Source organism: Dermochelys coriacea, chromosome 20, assembly GCF_009764565.3.
Source record: "Dermochelys coriacea isolate rDerCor1 chromosome 20, rDerCor1.pri.v4, whole genome shotgun sequence".
Taxonomy (NCBI): Eukaryota; Metazoa; Chordata; order Testudines; family Dermochelyidae; genus Dermochelys; species Dermochelys coriacea.
The window spans coordinates 14,831,236-14,853,869 of NC_050087.2; the positions used below are offsets into that span (position 1 = coordinate 14,831,236).

The following is a 22,634-nucleotide window of genomic DNA, read 5'->3' on the forward strand; positions in this document are numbered from 1 at the left end:
CTTCAGAATCAAGCCAGTCTTGATTTTCAAATTGCCAGTGAGGAGCCCCAATGGTAAATGACCCTTACTCTTAAAGATGCACACCTTCGCTATGGGCTGAGTTTGTCTCGCTGCAACACTCAGCTGTTGGATCTTGTCATCCCGCGCCCAGCTCTGCTCTTCACAAGCAGAAAGAGACTATGCACATTTCATGATTTAGCTGCATTCTTCCCCCCCCCCCGCCCCACCCACACTGTTCTAAGCAAAACAAACAGACCAACTCCCTTCTCAGGACTTATCCACATGGAGAAACTGACTGGAATAGCTCCCCATTTGCACACACTACTCCAGAACAAAAAGCCACTTGACTGTGCAGTTCTTCCCCTCCCATTTATTCTGCCCTTCTCTGCCACAAAAGCACAAGAGAGTCAGCACAAAGTCAAAAAAGAAAAGGAGTACTTGTGGCACCTTAGAGACTAAGAAATTTATTTGAGCATAAGCTTTTGTGAGCTACAGCTCACTTCATCGGATGCATTCGGTGGAAAGTCACTAGCACAAAGTCACTAGCTCGCCCTCTGCAGCTGGTACCTCTGCCCTCCCCTCCCCAGGAATAGAACCCAGGAGTCCTGCCTACCAGCCCCCCAGTTTAACCCATCACCACCACAGCTGGGACCAAGTGGTCCCAACTCCCACGCACCCTGTTCTAACCCTACTCCCCTCCCTAACCTAAAGTGCTGACTCCTTGTCCACCCTGCTCTAGCTGCTAGACAGCACTGCCATTTGGCCAGGATGGAGAGCTACAGAGGGCACGTTTGAGAGGCCTCTCCTCTTAGAGAGAACAATTCTCCGGCCCTTTTGACCAGCTGTAATGGATGCAAATTTAGTATACAATGCCAGAAACATTTCATGCAGGAAGGATGTGGATAAATTGGAAAGAGTACAACGAAGGGCAACGAAAATGATTAGGGGTCTAGAGCACATGACTTATGAGGAGAGGCTGAGGGAGCTGGGATTGTTTAGTCTGCAGAAGAGAAGAATGAGGGGGGATTTGATAGCTGCTTTCAACTACCTGAAAGGGGGTTTCAAAGAGGATGGCTCTAGACTGTTCTCAATGGTAGCAGATGACAGAACGAGGAGTAATGGTCTCAAGTTGCAATGGGGGAGGTTTAGATTGGATATTAGGAAAAACTTTTTCACTAAGAGGGTGGTGAAACACTGGAATGCGTTACCTAGGGAGGTGGTAGAATCTCCTTCCTTAGAGGTTTTTAAGGTCAGGCTTGACAAAGCCCTAGCTGGGATGATTTAACTGGGACTTGGTCCTGCTTTGAGCAGGGGGTTGGACTAGATGACCTTCTGGGGTCCCTTCCAACCCTGATATTCTATGATTCTATGATTCTATGATTCATGCAAGTGGGGAGACCTCCCGCCCCATGGTAGGCAATGGTAGGAGTAGGCCAGAGAACGCAGGAAACCTGCAAGTTGGTACCATATTGGACTGAGATCCCAGCTGATCACAGAAGCTAAAGAGGGTCAGGCTGGGTCCATGCTTGGATGCACGACCGACACCTGAAAGGATATTAGTGACACTCACTGTGGCCCCAGCGGGTGTTTAAATAGCCCCAGTGGACATATAATTCTGTCCAAATTCTATTTCAGGTGATTCATTCTGCTGCCTTAAACCTCCCCCTAGGTACAAGAATCTCTGGTGCAGACTTCAGGTTTTAGCTGCCGAATACGACTCAGGCTAGAGCGCCCCGATGCGAGAGGCCTGGGTGATTATCCAGCAGCACAGCCCCCACCCGGCTCCAGCCATGGCACAGACTGCCACCCACGATTACTGCTAGGAGACGGTCTAGCACACGGGCAGTGCTCCCGCTGCTGGCACTGGGCTCCTTGGACTGCCGGTCACAAAATCAGTTTGCAATTCACAAGGAGTCTGCAGAGATCTCCGGTGGAATCCAGGGACTAGCGTTCTGGGAGTGGAACACACAGCCCCCATTTTTAGAAACTAGGTGCAACTTTTTTTTAAAAACTGCGAGGGTGATGAGCCACAGAAACAGCCTGCCTATGGTAGATTCTCCATCACCTGAAGTCTTTCAATCAAGGTGGGGTATTTTGGTTAAAAAGCAGCAATAGCTCAAACAGAAGTTACTGGCTTGATACAGGTTTCAGAGTAGCAGCCGTGTTAGTCTGTATTTGCAAAAAGAAAAGGAGTACTTGTGGCACCTTAGAGACTAACAAATTTATTAGAGCATAAGCTTTCGTGTGCTACAGCTCACTTCATCGGATGCATTTGGTGGAAAAAATTTTTTCACCAAATGCATCCGATGACATGAGCTGTAGCTCAGGAAAGCTTATGCTCTAATAAATTTGTTAGTCTCTAAGGTGCCACAAGTACTCCTTTTCTTTTGGCTTGATACAGAAATCATCAATCCCCAGCCTGAGCTATGCTGATGTCAGGCCATAAATGTCCCTTCTGGCTTTCAAATGTATCAGTCATTAGCAAAACGCACGGGCTTCGTGGCAAACTCCCCACAGCCCAACCCACCACGAGCGAGAGCAGAGAAGTTTCCACATCAGTAGCAATTACGGTAGCATTTAAAGGCCCCCAGCTGAGGTCTTGTCTACATGGGGAAGTTGCACAAATTTACCTTAATTCAGTTTTTAAGCAGATCTCCTTTGACTGGTGCAAACCCCAGCGTGCATGCTCCCATTTTGGTTTTACTCAAGTAGATTCAGGCTTTTTTTTGGTTGAGCACAATTCAGCTGGGAACAGGATTTAACTAAATGGAGAAAAAGGCATCCAACATGGGAGCTCGCACCCGTTTTAACTAAATCGGTTTAGAGTCTCACCTTAAATTGGCACAACTTTCTCATGTAGACAAACACAGAGATTTGTCTCCACCTCCCCCATGCACGGGTGCTGAAACAATGTGTGTAGTGGGGTGCTAAGAGCCATTGAACCAAGCAGTCAACGCTGTATAGGACAGAAACCACTTCAAGCCAAGGGGATTCTGCCACACCCCCAGCACCCGTGTCTCCTCCATGCTGGGTGCACAGACAGCGCAAGGCAGTCCCTGCCCCACAAAAGGTTTATGATCTAAATGCACAAGACAAAGGAAGGACTGTGATCCCCATGTTAGAACTGAGGAAGTACAGCCCCGGAGAGGACGTGATGGGCCCAAGGTCATACAGGAGTTAGTGGCAAAGTCAGGAACTGAACCGAGATCTCTCAAGCCCTACCACTAACCATAAGGCCACCCTCTCTCTTTGATGATGTTACACCACTGGCCTTCTGACATGGGTCTCTGGAAAAAAAAAAAATCGCTCCTGGAGAGTCTAGTGATTTTTGGTTTCAGAGTAGCAGCCGTGTTAGTCTGTATTCGCAAAAAGAAAAGGAGTACTTGTGGCACCTTAGAGACTAACAAATTTATTTGAGCATAAGCTTTCGTGAGCTACAGCTCACTTCATCGGATGCATAGTGATTTTTGCAGCAGCTGATCAACTTTTCACCCTGCTCTCCGGGCAAAAGGGGCTGTGGACTCTTTACAAGTTTATTTACTGCTGGCCTGTCAGACCTGGAGTCTGGAGTCCTCCTGATAACAGATCAGGTAATAAGGTACAACTCCCACCCACGCCCATCCATACACCAGTGAGTCTCTGCCCTATCCTGGGGGGCAATATAGGGGGAGGAGGAGGAGTGGAAAGGGAATTCTGTCTCCAAGGATCATTCTGTTCTTGTTGAGATCTGTAGCAGGTGTTCGGGGAGAGGCACCCCACACATGGAGTGAGCTGTGGAGTCTCAGCACAGTTCGTAGTGCACACGAATGGGGGTGTGATTGTCCAAGACTTGCTGCAATCAGCTGGGCTGGATCTGAGCTAGGAAGAAGAGCAAATGGGCTTTATGGCTTATCCCTGACCTCCACCCCCAAACTAGCGAGCTCCCACCCCCATATAATCACAGCCAGGTCTCCGTCACTAGCCCCTTTGCATCTCCAATTTCCAAGCCAGCCAGCCCCCCCAGCCCAGCCCAGCTCTTCCGAGAGCCACTCCCAGGGTTTATGCAACCAGTACGGTGGCGTGCCAGCTCAACAAAGAGCTGCGAAGCCCATTATGCAAAATCGAGAACCAGCTCCAAACCCCAGTGCCATGGAGGGGCATGCACGCTAAAAGTGCCCCTGTAGCCCAGCCCAGCCAGGGAGATCCACAGCTCAAGTGACCCCCACAATCTCCCGATCAGCAAGAGGGGAGCCTGGGGGAACTCCAATCTGGATAAACAGAGCCGGAATTCTAACGAGGCCACGAGGAGTGAGTCACTCCCGTTCAGAGCCAGAGAGCTGCATTGTTTGAGCTAATCAGCTCAACAAACTCGTGGCTGGTTTCTGGACTGTCTGCCCCAGCCCTGAGACACGAGCCAGCCTGCAGCAACAAGCGCCCGGTTTGACAAACAGCGGCCGGCCAGACAGCATGGGGAGATCACACAGCGAGTTGCACGGAGCTGGGAATCGGGGTCTCAGTCCGGCACCTTATCACAGCAGGGGCCTATTGAGCCAGGCGCTGTCTGTACCCCAGCTCTCTGGAGCAGACTGTCTCTTGCTTAGTCTTAGTTGACAAGAAAGTTCAGGGATGAGAGCAGGGAGGTTGGCAGTCAGGACTCCTGGGTTCCATTCCCAGCTCTGGGAGGCAAGTGGGGTCGAGTAACAAGGTCTGGGAGTCAGCACTTCGGGGAGGGCAGAAGGAGGCAGCGGGTAGAGAACAGAAGAAGGTAAAGAGGTTACACAACTTGCCGGCGGACGGGGCACATCGGTGTCCGGATGCTCCTCTGTGAGAGGGATAAGCTAGAGGACGAGCGAGCATATCGGTAACCCGCTGCTGCTCTCGAGTTTCAGCGCCCCGTATTTATACACGGCCTTGTCAATCGCCAGGCTTAGCACCTTCCAGCCAAGGACACCGAGTGCAAGTACAAACGCATTCAAAGCTGGGAGGGGGAAATGGTCAAGTGCCATTTTAATGATGCCGAAACTGGGGGATGCAGAAGAGAAGTGACTTGCCTAAGGTCATCCAGCAGGTCAGTTGCAGAGCCATGAATAGAACCCAGGAGTCCTGACGCCCAGCCCCCTCCCCCAACCTACTAGACCTCACTACCTTCCCAGAGCCAGGAATAGGACCAGGCGTCCTGACTCCCACTTCCCCTCCCAGAGGTGGGTGACACAACGCAGGCATCCTGACTCCCGACATCTTCGCCACCCCTGCAGTAGGGCGTCTACCAGCTGCAACCTCCAGCCAACTCACGAGTCTAGGCGGTGGGTTCCACTCCAGGTGTCGTCCTTCCCTTGCCCTGCTTGGTTTCAGAGGACCCCCCATCCTTCAGGGCTGGGGTGGGGGGCGGTCTTAACTTCCTGCTGTCTCTCTCCCCCAGCAGAGCAGGAACAAACACAGGCAGGAAGTGGAAATAAAGTCCAGATGTGGAACCTGCAGAAATGCCTGCCACATCCCGGTTCTTTTCTCTTTAATCCCCTGCCCCCGCTTCCCCCCCCCAAGGGCTCGGTAGGGTGGGGCTCACAAAGGACTCAGAGGCAGGAAGGCTTGGATTGGGGAGAGAGCACCCCGGCAGCAGTGGTGGAAGAAAGAGGCAGAGTTGTCCCATCTCCTGTCCCCCTCCTCAATGATGCTTAGAGAGGAAATTCGGCCCCCAGGCCACACTGATTAGAAACACGATTTATAATCATCTGTCACAACTCCAGGTGGGGGAGAGGGGGCGGATGATGAGGAGAGACTGATAGGAGTCAGCTGGCACTGAAGCTCCTGAAGCAGATCCAGGCTGGCTCAGATGAGAAGGGACAAGATCAGGCCGAGTGGCTAAAACAGGGGACAGGGGAGACGGGGAGCGTCAGCACCAGGTCCTGCATGCCCCAGTCAATCGGGCTTTGTACAAGTCCTTTCCCTGCTCGTTGCCTCCATTTCCCACCCACTCCTCTCATCCTACAGATGGGGGAGATCAAATTATGAGGCTTGCTCATTAACATTTGTCCAAGGAAGCTCTAGTCTGAAAGCGACGGGGAGATGCATAAGCTCCATCACTACGAGGTGCTTAAACAAGACCAAGTATTCAAACAGTCTCGCTCTGAGCGGGGGCAGGAAGAGTGGCCTGGTGGTTAAAGCAGCAGGCTGGGTCTCAAGAGATCTGGTTTCAGTTCTTGGCTCCGAACGCCACCATGAGCAAGTCACTGCCTCACTCTATTCCTCAGTTTCCCCACTGCAAAAGGGGGATGATCCTTCCTGCTCTCTGGGGCAGGGACTGTCAGTCACTTGCTAGATGTACATACAGCACCCAGCACACTGGGGTGAAATTATCCAGGGGGTCAGATAAGATGATCATCATGGTCCCTTGTAGCCTAAAAATCCACTAGTCTCAGTTGGAGTCTCCAGGTGCTACAAATAAGGCAGTGGGCTGGGCCCTGGGAGATGTAGATTCAATTCCTAGCTCTCCCACTCACTGTGCCTCAGTTTCCCCATCGGCAACTATTAGCACTGTCCATTTCCCTACCTTGCAGGGGTATTGGGTGATGCAACAGCAATGGGGAAGGGCATAAAAGAATCTAACTAGAGGCCCTGATAGTTTTCCTTCCGTGACCCCTCTGCTTCTACAGCAAAACACGTCTCTTTGCAAACTCTGCTGGGATTCCTGCCCAATTCCTCTCAGCTGCCCGACCTGTTTGTGTCCTAAAAATAGCCCATGACAGAGTCTGCTTCTCCTAGCCTCTGCAGAGCAGCGCGCCTCTCTCTCTCTCTCTCTCTCTCTCTCTCTCTCTCTCTCTCTCTCTCTCACACACACACACACACACACACACACTTTTGCTCCTAACAAACAGGCCCTTGCTCAGTGCAAACAGGTGGCAGAGGATGGAACAAAGAGGCCAGATAATGCTCTGATCTCCCCTGACAAACTGTTTTCCCAAGGCGGGAGACCCAGTTCCAGGGCTCTTTCGAGGAAAGGCCAGTGGAATGGAAACCTAGGTCTCTGATCCCACCCCTCCTGGGTCCTACGATCTCCTCCCACATGATGTGGCTGGGAACCAGACCCCGAGAGCAGACAAACTCACTAGCAGAGGCACAAATGTATCAAGATCATTTATTCCCATTGTTTGGGTCCAATTCTGTGACTGTTCCACCCACCCACCCCTCCATGCACAGTGGATCTGTACCAGATCAGACCTCCTTGGAGTTAATAAGGATGACTGTGATTTAGGCTTGGGAAGCAGGACTCCCAGCTTTTTTCTTTTTTGGGGGGTAGAAGGGGGGAGAAGAACATACGAGAGTCTAGTGGATTAGAACATGTGGAAGGGGCGGACCAAACTCCTGAGTTCTATCCCTGGCTCCAAGAGTGGAGTGGGGTCTAGTGGTCACAACAGGGAGCTGGGAGCCAGAACTCCTGGGTTCCATCCCTGGCTGCGGGGGGCAGTCTAATGGTCAGAGCAGGGGGCTGGGAATCAGGACTCCTGGGTTCTAGCCCTGGCTCCAGGGGGGGGGCAGGGTCTAGTGGTCAGAACAGGGGGCTGGGAGCCAGGACTCCTGGGTTCTATTCCCAGCCCTGGGAAAGGAGTGGGGCCTGAAAGCAAGGTAAGTCAACTGGACCACAAAGATGGGAACAGAATCCAGCAGTCCTGACTCCCAGACCTGCTGCTCTAACCAGTCGGAGTCAGGACTTCTGGCTTCTATATTACACAGGTAAGTCTGCTGAACTGGGAATGTTAAACAAGTCGCCTCCCCGTTCTGGGCCTCAGTTTCTCCTCCCATCCTTTGTCTATTTAGACTGAGCTTTCAGGGGCAAGGACTGTTCCTCACTCAGTGTCTGTGCAGCATCATGGGCCCCTGATCCCAGGTGTGGCCTCCAATCAACACAGATAACTCTCCCCCCCCAGGATCAATTCTAAGGTCCACTCATGGCAAACTGGGGACCCCATCAGGCTAAGTAAGTGACTGCTTGCAAGCCCCTTGACCGGCCCCCCTTCCAAACACACCCACACCCCACTGCCCTGCACCCAGGACCAATGGTTTCTGCACAGCGTGGGCCCACAAACTCTTACAGGCATTGTTATCTTTCCAGATAAAGCCTTTGTTACACAGCAAAGATCGATAGGCCTCACAATAGAGGGGGCAATTCGGGCCATTGTGTTGGGAGTTGGTTATCGACAGGGAACAATGTCTGGCCAGATTAAGCTGAAACCTGGAGATTAACCAAGGAAAAATCAGCAGGGCCATGGCCAGGAGGAGGACTGCACAGACTGGGATTTCAGGTACCAACTTGGTTTGCACCAGTGCAAACTTCTGAGCAAACCGTGACTTACAAGATCCGAAGAAGAGTTCTGTGACGTTCAAAAGCCTCTCTCTTTCACCACCAGAAGATGGTCCAATAAAAGATATCACGTCCCCCACCTTGTCTCTCCTTTTTCTTGAGACCTCACCGAGGGTCATGGTGAATTCTCCATCTCTGGCCATTTTTAAATCAAGTTTGGTTATTTTCTAAAAGTTCTGCTCTAGGAATTATTTGGGGAAGGTCTATGGCCTGTGTATTACAGGAGGTCAGACTAGATCATTCGAAGGCCAGAAGGAACAGTTATGATCGATGAATTTATGATCCAGCCACCATTTTGTAACTAGGATAAACCACAGCATCGTTTATGTTAGGTGCAAAATGGTGTACGGGTGTAAATCATGTCTATGCTAAGGGATGGCTGAAATCCCAACAAGGCCTTTCATGAGATCTGGTCTATTTCACGAGATCTGGTCTATTTCACAGGAAGGAAGGATAGGTCCAGTGGTTAGGGGCACAACCGAAGATTTGGGGCACCCAGGTTCAGCACCTGCTCTGCCACAGACTCCCTGTGTGACCTTGGGCATGACCTATGTGATTTTTGAGGTGACACATTGGATATGTCTAGAGACATGTCTGCAGTCAAGAGAGGTCTTTGAGGGATTGGAGCAAATTTGGTTGTATTTTAGGGAAGGAGGCCTACCCCACAATCAACCTCAGCCTGGATTAGTCCACACAAGGAAATCCACTTCCTGGACACTACAGTGCAAATAAGCGATGGTCACATAACCACCAGGAAACCTACTGACCGCTATACTTGCCTACATGCCTCCAGCTTCCATCCAGGACACATCACACGATGCATTGTCTACAGCCAAGCTCTAAGATACAACCGAACTTGCTCCAATCCTTCAGACGGAGACAAACATCTACAAGATCTTTATCAAGCATTCTTAAAACTACAGTACCCACCTGGGGAAGTGAGGAAACAGATTGACAGAGAGAGATGGGTAGCTGGAAATCACCTATTACAGGACAGGCCCAACAAGGAAAATAACAGAATGCCACTAGCCATCACGTACAGCCCTCAGCTAAAACCTCTCCAGCACATCATCAACGATCTACAACCCATCCTGGAAAATGATCCCTCACTCTCCCAGACCTCGGGAGGCAGGCCAGTCCTCGCTTACAGACAGCCCCCCAACCTGAAGCAAATACTAGCAACTACACGCCACATGACAAACACTAACCCAGGAACCAATCCCTGTAGCAAACCTCATTGCCTATTCTGTCCCCATATCTACTCTAGTGATCCCATCAGAGGACCCAACCACATCAGCCATACCATCAGAGGCTCATTCACCTGCACGTCTAACAACGTTATATATGCCATCATGTGCCAGCAATGCCCCTCTGCCATGTACATTGGCCAAACCGGACAGTCCCTACGTAAAAGAATAAATGGACACAAATCGGACATCAGGAATGGTAACACACAAGAGCCAGTAGGAGAACTCTTCAATCTTCCTGGACATTCTGTAACAGATTTGAAAGTAGCTATACTTGAACAAAAAAACTTCAGAAACAGACTTCAAAGAGAAATAGCAGAACTAAAATTCATTTGCAAATTTAACACCATTAATTTGGGCTTGAATAGGGACTGGGAGTGGCTGGCTCATTACAAAAGCAGCTTTGCCTCTCCTGGAATTGACACCTCCCCATCTACTATTGGGAGTGGACTACATCCACCCTGATCAAATTGGCCCTGTCAACACTGTTTCTCCACTTGTGAGGTAACTCCCTGCTCTTCATGTGACAGTATATTTATGTCTGCATCTGTAATTTTCACTCCATGCATCTGAAGTGGAATTTTTACCCATGAAAGCTTACGCTCAAATAAATCTGTTAGTCTTTAAGGTGCCACCGGAATCCTTGTTGTTTTTACTTTTTTTGGTTAATCTCCAATAGGTTTAGATAGCTACTTATTCCCAATTACAAAAAAGGCAACTGAACTATTTTAACTCAGAAAAAGGCAAAACAGAGACGTGAATTCCAAAAAAAACCATATGCATGTCCCCACCATGCAGTCATTCTTACTGGAATATCTGACATTGCCTATTTGCCAGTCAATCGACCAGCTTGCCAAGCTCACCTGAGCTAGGTTTAAGCATGGGCTCCCTCTTCCCCGAGTCTATACCCAGGTAGATCCTGGATGGGCTTGCACTTTGGCAGCTAAGCACGTGCTTCCACAGCTTCACCACTATTGGTAGCGGAGCTGGATTCAAGCTAGCTCGGTACATCTATACATACTGCAATCAAACCTCTGACCACAGCGAAGCCACACCCTTACCCGTGGCCTCTCTAATGTGGGGACAACAGCATGTCCCTCCCTCACTAGAGGGTTGTGCAGATAAACACATGAACAAGGGAGATGATCAGATACCATGCTGATGGGAGCCACATCTGAGACAGACAGATATCTGCGAGACTCACCTTACGGACACGAGTCTCTACTCCATCAACTCAGCAGTGAGTCTATCCATCCTGATTTCAAAAGCTGCCTTTGCCAGATGCTTCAGGAGGAAGAAATCTTATGGTTATTATTTGTCTTACTGGGGTGCCACAAAGCCCCCGGTCATGGAGCAGGACCTCTCTGTGCTAGGTGCAGTCACAGAACAAAAAGACACTCCCTGCCCCAAAGAGCTTGCAGTCTAAACAGTGAGGGGACAACTTGCCCCCCAGGGAAAGTTTCCACCTAAGCCCAAGAGAGTTACATGCCACAGCAAGCTTCCTAGCTCACAGAATATCAGGGTTGGCAGCGACCTCAGGAGGTTATCTAGTCCAACCCCCTGCTCAAAGCAGGACCAATCCCCAATTTTTGCCCCAGATCCCTAAATGGCCCCCTCAAGGATTGAACTAACAACCCTGGGTTTAGCAGGCCAATGCTTAAACCACTGAGCTATCCCTCCCAAAAGCTCCCTTTTAAAGCTCCTGGTTATTTGTTCCATTCTCACGCATCTGGCTTCCATTAAATCTTGTGGCCAAGAGTTCCACTGGCTAGTTGGGTGGGGAAGAGCATTGGTTTCGTTTCCTGGGAAAATAAGGGAACATGTAGAAACCCTGGGAATCTAGAGAAATCTAGAGCGGGGAAAGACAACATAGAGCAGGGGTTAGATATAAACATTAATGCTCCTTTTACTATGACAAGCCGTACAGGCTAATTTTCAAGTGTTGGTTTTACGATTGTTTGAGGGGGAAATTATGGCTTAATTTTGTCCCCACACAGAAGGGATCAAAGTGCCGCCAAATCTATGCTTCTACATACAGAGCTGTAGCTCCAAAATCCATCCTGGTGAGATTTAAGGGGGCCGTTGGCTCCCCTTTCCCCACACCTAGCTGTCCCAGTCCCCCGGGGAAGTATTAATCAGGGATGATGGTAATCGCATTAGCAGCAACACACAGCACAAGGGATTTTAAAGGAAACAGGGAAATCTGGACTGGGGTATTTAAGCAATCCAAGCAATCAACCCCTTGGTATTTTCACTACCTATTTCTCTCACCCGCAGTCAAGAACAGTGTCCAAGGCGGTGTCACCTGAGAATGATGCAGCACTAAACTTGATGCTATTTATGCTGCTTCAGACAGGATGTGCCCCCCCCATCGCCCCAACACCGCAATCTTCCATAGCCCTTTTAATGACCATTACCCAGGAGGGCGGGAGGCCAGACAGCACCTTCAGGCAGCCATTTAGAAAACAAAAACCACACATCAAGGTTAAACAACGATTAAACCACCAATAATGAGAGTAGGGGCACTGAACACACACATCCTATTTACTGCACCAAAAGCAGCTATTTAATGGGACCGAGACACCTCTGCTGGTGCAGGGCAGCACCCAGGCTAAAAAATTTTTCCCAGCTCAAAGCCGGCCGATTAAACAGGGGGCTCCATTTTCAGTTCATCGCCAGGGTGGGAATTGGAGGCTCGACGGCTACTTGGGTGCTAGAAGTTTTAGCCCTAAAGGCCCTTTTCTGCATTGGGAGCCGGACACCCACACAAATACAGACAGAGTCAGTGCAAACAGGCAAAGCAGATTTTTGACGTGGAGGAGACTAAAGCAGAAGCAGCAAACCGTAGCGCTGCAAAGCCCAGTCTAGAAAATCTTACCCTGTCTACCAGTAGTGGGGCCTAGTGGTTATCTCCCATCACCTCAGGAGACAGGTTCTGTTCGGACTCTGCTACTGACTTGCTGGGTGCCCATGGGCAATTCATTTCCCTTCTCTGTGCCTCGGTTTCCCCTCCCACCCTCTATCTGATTGTGAGCTCCTTGGCAGGGGCAGGGACTGTTTCTGCACAATCTAGTACGATGGGACCCTGATTTCAGTTGGGGTCTGTAAGTGTGGCTGTACTACTATTACTAATCATGTTTCTTACAGTAGTTCCAAAAGACCAACTGAGATCAGGGCCACATTGTGCCCGACGCTGCACAGACACACAGCAAGAGACAGTCCCTGCCTCCAAAGAATTGAGAATCTTAATCCCAACCCCTTGTTTGATGCATCTACATGAGGGACTAGACACTGAAGGCTGTGGAAGTGGGGCAAATCCCCATTGCAGATAAGGCCTCCATGGCTCAGCTCTGCTCAGAAAGGGAAATTCCCCATGGGCCCCTCACAGCTATGGGTGGGAAAAGACTTAACAAGGATGGGGGTTGTATCAGAGAGCCATTTATCTGGTTGGAGAGCGTTTAAAGCCCCTAGCAAAGGAAAGGGGAAGGATCAGATCCAGAAAGCCACAGCTCCTTTGTGCCCTTACATATCAGCTCCTCACATCCCCATCTCCAGAGTTTTGGTGATTTAGATTGGCAACAATTAACTTCCCGCTGTTGTCAGCGCTGCAGAGCTGTTATAGCTGGTGAAACAAGCCACAGTCCACTCTGCTACTATCAAAGAATGTCCACCCTGCTGCAGGAGAGATGTCAGCCCCACCCCTCCCTAGCACTGATTGCCAAATAGTATATGCCCTGTGGCAGTGAAAAGACTCATGGGGGGTGGGGAGGGACACTGAAATGTTCAGGGGCTGACAGAGGGAGTGCACCTTGGATTGGGGGGCGGGCAAAGAAGAGGGAGAGGGTCGGTCTGCCCCTGGAGAGGACAGATGGAGCAGGGAAGAGTTGTCTAGTTCCAAGGCAACATGGTCAAGTAGATAAGATTAGAGGGAATCAGGACTCCTGGGTTCTTTTCCCAGCCCTGCCACTGACCTTGGAAAAGTCACATCCCCTCACCTGGCCTCAGTTTCCCCTCCCTTTTGATTTATCTGTTTAGATTGTAAGCTGTTTGGGGCTGCCTCTTAGGCTGTGTCTTCACTAGGAAATCGGCATACTACACTGGCAAAGCCCTCCTAGCGTGGATCCAGCAACACTCGCAAAGCTGCGCCTGGTACCACTATATTAAATCCACCCAGAGTGAAACAAGCTATGCCAGTTTTGCTGATATAGCTGCGTCCACACTTGGAGCTTCTGCTGGCACAGTGGTCGATCAAGGATCACCCCTCTTCACAGAGCTGACTGACACAGCTTTGCCAGCAGAAGCCTGTAGTGTAGACACAGCCTTACCAAGGATTCTGATCTCCAAGCATTTCAGTAATACAAATCAATAATAAAATCAGGCTTTCAGGTATAAAACAAGTGACAGGATTTCTTGCTTAAAGGGCTGCCGTCAATCTAAAAACAGAGTCATTTCCATCTGTATTCCACCCTCCTATTGTTACAAGTAACACTCAAGGGTTATTACAGTTTAAAGATAGAAAATCACACACACACACTCACTCAGATGCATCAAGTAGTAGTGTGTGCAAGTACTTGAATCTGGTCAGTTTCATCAGTTTTCACCTGCAGCTGTTTTTTTTTTGTTTGTTTGTTTGGTTTTTTACACAGCAACAAGGGGAAGGGAAATTCCTTTTAAAAAAAAGAAAACAAACTGATTGCAAAACCCCAGTAAACAGCAGGGAGGAGTTTACAAGCACCTGAAGAGGTAAGGTTTCCATTAAGGCTTAACATTGCCTCAATTACAAACTGGGGATAGGAATCGCCATGCTGGATAAAATGAACAATCCATCTCACCCAGTAGCAATCTCTGCAGCAGCACCAGATGCCTAGAGGAAGGCGCAAGAACCCCAGAGTTATTAGGGACCCGAGCGAGAGGTCAAGAAGAGCCTGGCCCTGGGGGAGGGTGCGTCTTCACTGCAGAGTTAACTACTGTGATCAGCTCCCGGGTCTGAGCAGCCAGCCAGGATAGCCTAAGCCTGGCGTGAGCAGCCACCCTGCACAGCCCTAGTGTCATCCCCGCTGCTGTGTCACTAGGCCATCTGGGGGGGCACATCCCATTATCCTCCGTGCTGCAGTACACTCCATGATTCTTCCCCCGGTGAATGGTGGGAGAACCTGTCGGTCCTCCTGTACACACAGAGGAATTGTGGGCAAGTACCGCAGGACCAGCGGCACTTGAGTGATTTTTAGCCTGTGTCCCACTGCACACTGGATCGGTTCTAGCCCAAGTGAAAGGGGTACCACCAGGCAGACCAGCTTGCCTGGGGTGAAAGCACCCTCACACTCAGGCGAGATGATTATGTGTGGATAAGAAAGTGGTGGGGTCAACACCCAAGACAGACCCCAAGTTGCATTCTTCTCTGCAGAGAAGACTATATCAGCCATCCTAAGGCAGGAGGATTCATGGCCCTACCTAAACTTTGGGGGTTTAGTTTGTTTCATTATAAGCCAGGATGCTCTCATCCATATAAGTGCCTTTTTAAAAATCCTGCTGAGTTTTAACTAACAGCGTCTTGTGGCAATGAATTCCACATGCCAGCTACGTGTAATCGGGGTTGGGGGAGGGACAGACACTTCCTTTTATTGGCTTGAACTCTGCTGCCTTTCAAGACATCCCTTAAAAGGGAAGCTCCTATGTAGTTTAGATCCAACATTTATAACTACTTTAAAAAAAAAGTTTCACAGCAATTTAGCAGAAATCAATAGTTTCGTGACAGTTTGTGCGCATTTTGAAGGGGTGGTGGGGGTCTTCCCATGCATTGTCTGCAACCAAGCTATCCCAGCAGGCACTGTTAACTAGGAAGTGAAACAATGTAGAAACAGTAGTGAAACTGACTAACACAACTTCAATCTTCAAGCTGAGCTAATCTAAATTAGAGCTGTAAGAAACTGGATTTGAAGTAAGAGATTCAGGTTTAATCAGCTCTAGTATCTCTAGCACACTTCGTTTTACAGGTGGGTGGAGAAGATTAAATGGACTTGCCCGAGGTCATGCAGCAAGACCGTAGCAGAGCTGAGGTTTGAACCCAGGAATCTGACTCCGAGCACAAAACCACACTCACCCAGAATCCCGACTCCTAGTTTTTCCCCCTCTTCCAACTGCTACAGATTTCTGCTTCCCTTCAGAATAGTCTATTTCACCATACTTATAAAAAGCCAGCTGAAAAGTTCCTTTACCACTCCCTCCAAATGACTTTCAAGATTTTGGATCAAAGATAAGACAATCAGGCTTCAGAACAGGATTGATCTTGCATGCAGAAGATTTAGGAACCGAAAGCAAGAGGCCAAAAAGGTGTGGGGGGAGAAGGACACACATTTAAAGTCAGAAACATGTTGCCAAGTTTCCGAGTGGACTTAAAATTCAAAGCCAGGGGGATCATCATGCTAATGCTCAGAGAGGTTTGAACTGCTAGGCACAAATTGGGTCTGCTGGGATTTGGAGAAGCCAATGAAAAAGCAACACAGCACAAAAATAAAAAGTTCCCTGAAAACTGATCCTGCTTTGCTGGAAGCTGAGACCTTGCAATAGTTGCTCTAATTGACTGTTCAGATGGCAGCAACCTGAAGTGACCCCACTTCCTCGCCTCACGGCATCATTTGGGAGAAAGTAACCCACTAGTAGCATCGCCCCCGGAGGGGAGGTACTTCATGTTGCAGTGCTCCCCTGATGGCTCCATGGGCTTGGACAGACTTTAAAGGGCCAGAGCTTCATTTACACTAAGGTCCCTTTTACGCCTCTCAGGCGGCCAAACGAAGTCTTAAAGTTGGCATCAACATTAAAAGAATTTGGCGTGAGAATCACATCCAGATTTCTCTTTAGCTTTCAGATCCAGGCTTGGGCCACATCGGGAATTAGCTGTGTTGGTGTTGCCAGGTCAAAACTGCTATTAGCCCAGGGATGCTGACCCCCACCTTGAAACCAAGGATTAGTCAGCACTGGCACAAGCCTCAGCCTTTGGCTTCTTACCCTGTCCCGAGGTTCTCTAGAGGGTGCAGCTGCATTGGAAGGATAGGTGGCTTCCAGCCAGCTGGACCCCTGGCCAGTAGCGGCTTCACAAGTGGCCTATCTGGCTGAGCTCGTGGAGAATTGTGGGATAGCGGTGAAGGATCAGCCCCATTTGTGTGTGATAACATGACCCAGCCTCGCACTGACACCAACATATGCCATTGGACAGCCACAGCCTGCAGCACAAACCTCCATGCTATTTAATAGGGCTCACAGGGAAGTTATTCCAGAATGAGGTAAGGTTTGGACTTTCAGTGCTCTAGCTATTCTGGAATCAGAGCAACCACATGGGGAGTTTATCCAGATTAGCTATTCCGGACAATTTCATCATGTAGACAAGGCTTTAGTAGTAGATTACAGTAGCACCTAGAAGTTTTAGCATAGATCAAAGCCCCACTGTGCCGGGCACCATCCATGCACCTAATAGAAAGTTCCTACCCCAAAGAGCTTCTCAAAGGACACAAAGGAAAGATCCTTATTTTACAGATGGGAAACTGATGCACGGAGAAATTAAATGACTTGCCCAAGGTCACACAGTATGTGGCAGAGCCATTAATTGAACCCAGCTCTCTCTCATCCCAGCCCAATGACTTAACCACCCTTCTTCCCCACCCACCTCCCCCTGTCCTCACAAGCCTTGTAAGACTGGTACCAACCTCACTCAGCAGGGCTGGTTACTAGGTTGCGTTTTGATACAGTCCCTTCCGGGAAGGCCCCTCCCCAGTGTCAGATGCAACCCACATGCCACACAACACAGAGGCCAAGGACAGGCTTAGTCAGGGAAGAGGAAGCCAGCAATCCTATCCATCCGTGAAGTTGCACAACAAACAAGGGACATTAGGACGCAGAAGTCCAGCGACCACTAGAGAGGCGCCAGAACAGACAGAGCAGCAGGGCTAGCTCCAAAGACAGCCCACCCCCTGGACTGGGACCAGTCCCCATGGGCCATTCAGACTCTGCTGAGGGAGGCAACAAGAGATGGTGCTAAATAGGAAAATGGTGGGGAAGAATGTATGAAGCAGACACCTGGGAACAGAACCGATTTGCCTAGTCACACGGCATAAGTGCTCACCCCCCTGCCACTATCCATGGACTTTGGGGGCACCATGGGGATTGTTCAGTCTGACCTCTCACAGAACACAACTTGCACAGTCCCACCCAGCTGTAGGGCATAGTGGGTAGAGCACCGGAGGTCTCAGGAGCCATGGGTGCCATCAGCTCTGAGACAGGCCTGCTGGGTGACCTTGGACAAGTCATGTCCCTGCGCTGTGCCTCAGTTTCCCCCTCTGTAAAATGAGGGTAATCCTGTGGCCCTTCCTTTGTAAAGCACTTCGAGGTCAGCTGATGGGAAGTGCTGTAGACCAGCTAAGTGATATTACTACTACTCAGTGAAAGCCACCCCTTCATCGCCACACACAGGGCTAGCTCACTTCTTAGCAAAGAGACCCTCTCATAAATCACGTATCTGTGCTCCTAGGGCACCAGTGCCAGTCTCAGGTTACCAGCCACAAGTTACAATAGTAGCTTCCCGGCGCACAGCCTGTCCTCCAAACACAGTCCCCTTCACAAATGACTAGACCCAGAGCTTGCATCCTTCGCTTCCCCTACACCCCCTTCCCCGATGCATTGTTTTCCTGCCCCCAGTCAGCCTCTGATCCACACCCACCGCTTGCTTGAGCCTACAAAGTGTGAGACAGTCTCCATGGTAACTAGGGCTAAGGCTTCTCCTGGCAGAAGCCAGATTCAATGGGAAGGGAGCGGGGAGCTCAGTGGGTTCTGCAGACACAGGAGAGACCATGAGACTTGCAAAAAATGTACCATCTGCACCAAGCAGAAGACAAGCCCCTCCACTGCCACTAGCAAAGGTCTAGGGCAGGGCCCTAGCAAAAGACACACACGCTGCTGGGAAAGGGGCTCTTGACATCCTTCCAGTGGAGGAATCCCAGCATCTCATGTCAGCTTAGAAGAGGAGCTCTGCAAAAGTGTCTAGTAAATAGGAAAACCCCCTCCCCATTCCCCCCCCCCATCTTCATGCCCTTCAAACACAGAGCTGTCCCATGACAAGGCACGGCGGGTTTGCTATGCAACCCTATCCTTCCCGCCTCTGTCCGTTTGGGGTGTGGGGAGACTCCTCTTTCCCAGCAGAGGAAACTGTTGCCTTTCAGGGATGAGAAACTCCCACAGGGGCTCCCCAACAGCAGCTGCAAAACTTACCAGTCTTGTTAATTTCATTACAGCTGTGGTGAGCAGAGGCACCCTCCCTCCCCCACACCAAGTCTCCTTGGACTACAACATTTTTAAATCAAACTCGGCAACTCTGCAAAAGTTGATGGCTCAGGGTCATTCCACCGCCCCCCCCAACCCCTCCTCAAGAATTTCCTACTTACCCACCCATCTGGGAGTGGAATTTCCCCAAATATATTCACAAAAGCAATAAATAAAAAAAGCAAGTGAGGGGGATTCCTTCAGCAGAGAACTGGGGGTGGGAAGGAAGGCGATGCACCATTTCCAAAGGGTGCGTCAGTCAAAGTAGCCACATCTACTTGAGACATACTAACTACTGAGAGCGAAGCATCGCCTTTCCCATTCAGAGCAGGCGAATTGGGTTTCTTAGACTTTCCTCTGAAGCATCTGGTGCTAGCCACTGTCAAGACACTGGACTAAATGGATCCCGACCCAGATCTGGGATGGCAATACTTTTGTTAACCCCTTCGCCTTACACTGTGAGGGTGCGAACTTGTACAGAAGGTTCCGTAATGCCAAGATGGACAGACGTGTGTGAGAACTCCCCGGCCCCAGCTTTCCAAGGAGAGAAACATAACACGCTGGTGAACCCAGATGCAGCATGGCCAGGAGCAGAGTTTTCTCAAGACTGTCATGATCTCTGAGGCTTTTTTTAAAAGCTCTGATGTCTGGAACCAAGAAACTGCGGGAGAATAAATTCTTTTTCCCCATTAAAATAAAGGAAGGGTTCTAGTCTCCAGTTGCAGATAAAAGCCTGGAAATTTGAAGCTAATGCACCTTAAAGGCTCAGAAACTGGCAGGCAAATAAAGTGGCCCAACAAGTTATTTTTAAGAGTGTCTTTTTTGGGGTTAACCCTCAGGATTAGCAATGCTGCAGATGCATTGTTTGCAAGTGGCATCCCAGACTGGAGAGCATCGTACACAGCTTCCTATGGAAAAAGATGAGAACGCTGAGCATATCTGCGTGTAGGAGGAGGGGGCAGAAAAGCCTGGCTTATTACACATTCTTCCACAAGTCGTTCTGGCCAGGCTGTAAACATGGAACATGCTTGTTCCCACTCAACTCATTAGTTGAAATGGGCTCACTTCTCCCTCCTCCCCCATCCAAAGCACACAGATCCACAACTAAGATAGCCAAACAGAATACAGTAGGCCCTACGTAAACGCTGGATAGAACTGAGCAATGGATTAACAGATCACGCAGCACTTTGCAGATATGAAGCAATTATTACTAGCAGATATAGGTTCCATAACCTCTTTCAAACATGGATTAAAGTCATTTTAGGAGTTAAGCCTCATCATCCTTCTCTCCTCCCCAAGGTATTAGCCCCACATTATAGACGGGGAAACTGAGGCAAAAAGAGGTTACAGGACTTGCCTTCCCCAAATCTCACGGCAGAGTCAGGAAAAGAACCCAGGAGTCCTGACTACCAGCCCTACCATGCTAGCCACTAGAGGCACACACCCTCCCAAAGCTAGGGAGGAAAGCCAGGGTGAGTCCTGGCTGCCAATCCCCTGCACCAGCCACAACTCCTCCGAGAGTTTACAGTAGAATCCAGGAGTCATAGCTACCCCCTCCCCTGTGCTCACCACTAGGCATGTCACCTCCCAGAGCTGGGAAATAGGACCCAGGAGTCCTGTTCTAACCACTCCCGCACTGCTCAGGCACGCATTATAAAGGAGTCCCCATTTCATATAGGCAGGAGCAAGCCAAGATCTGTATAACAGACAGATAAGAGCAACAAACATCTGGGAGTCTCCATATTCCCCCTCACCCAGGGCAAGCACTCCCAGCCACGTCTGCTTTTGCCCAGGCAGGGGTGGGCACCGAGAACTCCTCCCCCCAAAATAGCACAGGAGATTTTTTTACTCAAGTGACCCAGCTCAAAGTAGATCTGATGCCTGTAGAAAAATTTGAGATTAACCAGATTAGAGGCAGACCAACTCCTTTCAGAGGCCAACGGCAGTTTTTCAAATGCTTCCTACCCACCCACCTCGCCCCAGTGGCATTTGAACAATTTTTATAGCAGGGGCACCAAAAACCATGGATAGAAACTTCGAGCCAGGGGGTGCTACAGCAACCCTAGTTCCAGCACCTCTGCCCCCACCCACTCTCCCCGGCCTAAGGGAAGCCATGATCCCAAAACAGCAGAGAAACTTCTGGAGCTTAACAACAAAAATGCTCCGGGGAGAAAACTACACAGTAGAGTTGCACACGCAAACTCTTAGCCCAAAGGGCCACACAACGAAGAAATTGACACACACAGGCTGGGGTCAGGAAGAACTGAGTTCGATTCAAAGCCAACTCTCCACAGAAGCTCCATTACAAACCCATCACAAGGAAGGGGTTAAACCAAAAGTGTGGGTCCCCCTGTACAAAAATGGATCACAACCCCCACACTACTGAGACAACACCCCCCCCCAAAATACATTGCTGCAAGCACTTTATCAGTGTGAACACTTAAGATCTAGACTAGGTATGTTGCTTTAAAATCAGGGTGAGTCTCTATTTTTGTGATCTGGGGGCCACTGACACAGGGGGTTCATACAGGAGGAATGGGGGGGGGGTGGTAAAGTGCATCCCAGCAGTTTGCAACTCCACTATCCCAGAGGATCTAAGGGGGGTTGGGTTGGGGGGATAAAATACATGACATCACATATACACCCCAACCCACATGCCCCATTACAAGGCTGGGGAATTCCATACCCAGGAAGCGTGTCCATCCACTGGGGGAGGAAGGGAAAACACTCACCCCCACACTGAGAGCTGGACGGAAATAAGGGCCCCCCCCCCCACACCCACCCACCCACCAGGGCTGGGAGAAAGGCAGCGCTAAACTGGGCCAGGGAGGGAGAAGCGGCCCCAGTGGAAGGGGGAACAGGGCGGTAAGAAGAGGGGAAGGGAAGAGTGAGAGGCGTTTTGGGGGGGGGGGGGATGATCACAAGGAAAAGGAAACGGGGCTTAGATGGGGGAGAGAAAACCAGGAGAGAGGAAACGGGCTCCCAGGAACTGGAGGAAGAGGAAAATAATGGGGAGCCCAGACCGAGGATATGGGGGGGGGGATAAAAGACAGAAGAAGCCTAGCCCATGGGACGGGGGGGGGGGAAGGGAGGGAGGGTTGGGGGGAAGAAAGCCAATCCCGGGGGATGAGCGGGGGGGAGAGACAGAAAGGGGACTGAGCAGGGGGGAGGAATAAAGGGGAATAAAATTGGGGGTCTGCCCAGGGGCTCCGGGGGAGCAGGAAGCCCAGCCCTAAGGAAGCAGGAAAGAGGGAGGGAATTGAGGCGAGTTGGGGGGCTGGCCCCGGGGAGCCCCCTGCACGGCGCTGGGGCCCCGCAGCCCGGCCCCACTCACCCACAGCTCGGTGCCCCAGTCCATGCTGGCGGCGCCCGCTCCCCCCGCTGCGGCCAGAGCGCGGCCGGGCCCGGATCCGCCGCCGCCGCCGCCGCCTGCTCCGGGCTCACAACATCCAAGCGCGGCGCTGCCTCCTGCCGCGGGGCCGGGCGGGCCCCCGCCCCCCTGCTCCTTAAAGGGACAGGGAGCCCGCCCAGCCCCGGCCGGGGACGCCCCACAGCGAAGGGCACCCCCCCCCCCACTGGCCCCTATAGAGAGAGGAGGATCCCCACACTCTGCCGCTATAGAGAGTGGGGAACCCCACACACACTGCCCCATAGCGAAGGGCATTCCCTCACTGGCCCCCATAGAGAGTTGGGGACCCCACATTGACCCTTATAGAGAGAGGGGAACCCCCCCACACTGCCCC

At 50.6% G+C, this 22,634-nt stretch overlaps 1 protein-coding gene across 2 annotated transcripts in view; it reads right to left on the reverse strand.

Moving 5' to 3' along the window:
• The window catches only part of TRIP10 (thyroid hormone receptor interactor 10), a 71,791-nt gene extending 49,407 nt beyond the window's left edge, over positions 1-22,384 (reverse strand). For both annotated transcript variants that reach the window (XM_038378125.2, XM_038378124.2), the window contains exon 1: positions 22,226-22,384. In XM_038378125.2, the coding sequence (XP_038234053.1) occupies positions 22,226-22,249 (24 nt within the window). In that variant the 5' untranslated portion in view covers positions 22,250-22,384. The remainder of the gene's footprint in view (positions 1-22,225) is intronic.
• Positions 22,385-22,634: the final 250 nt, after the last annotated feature.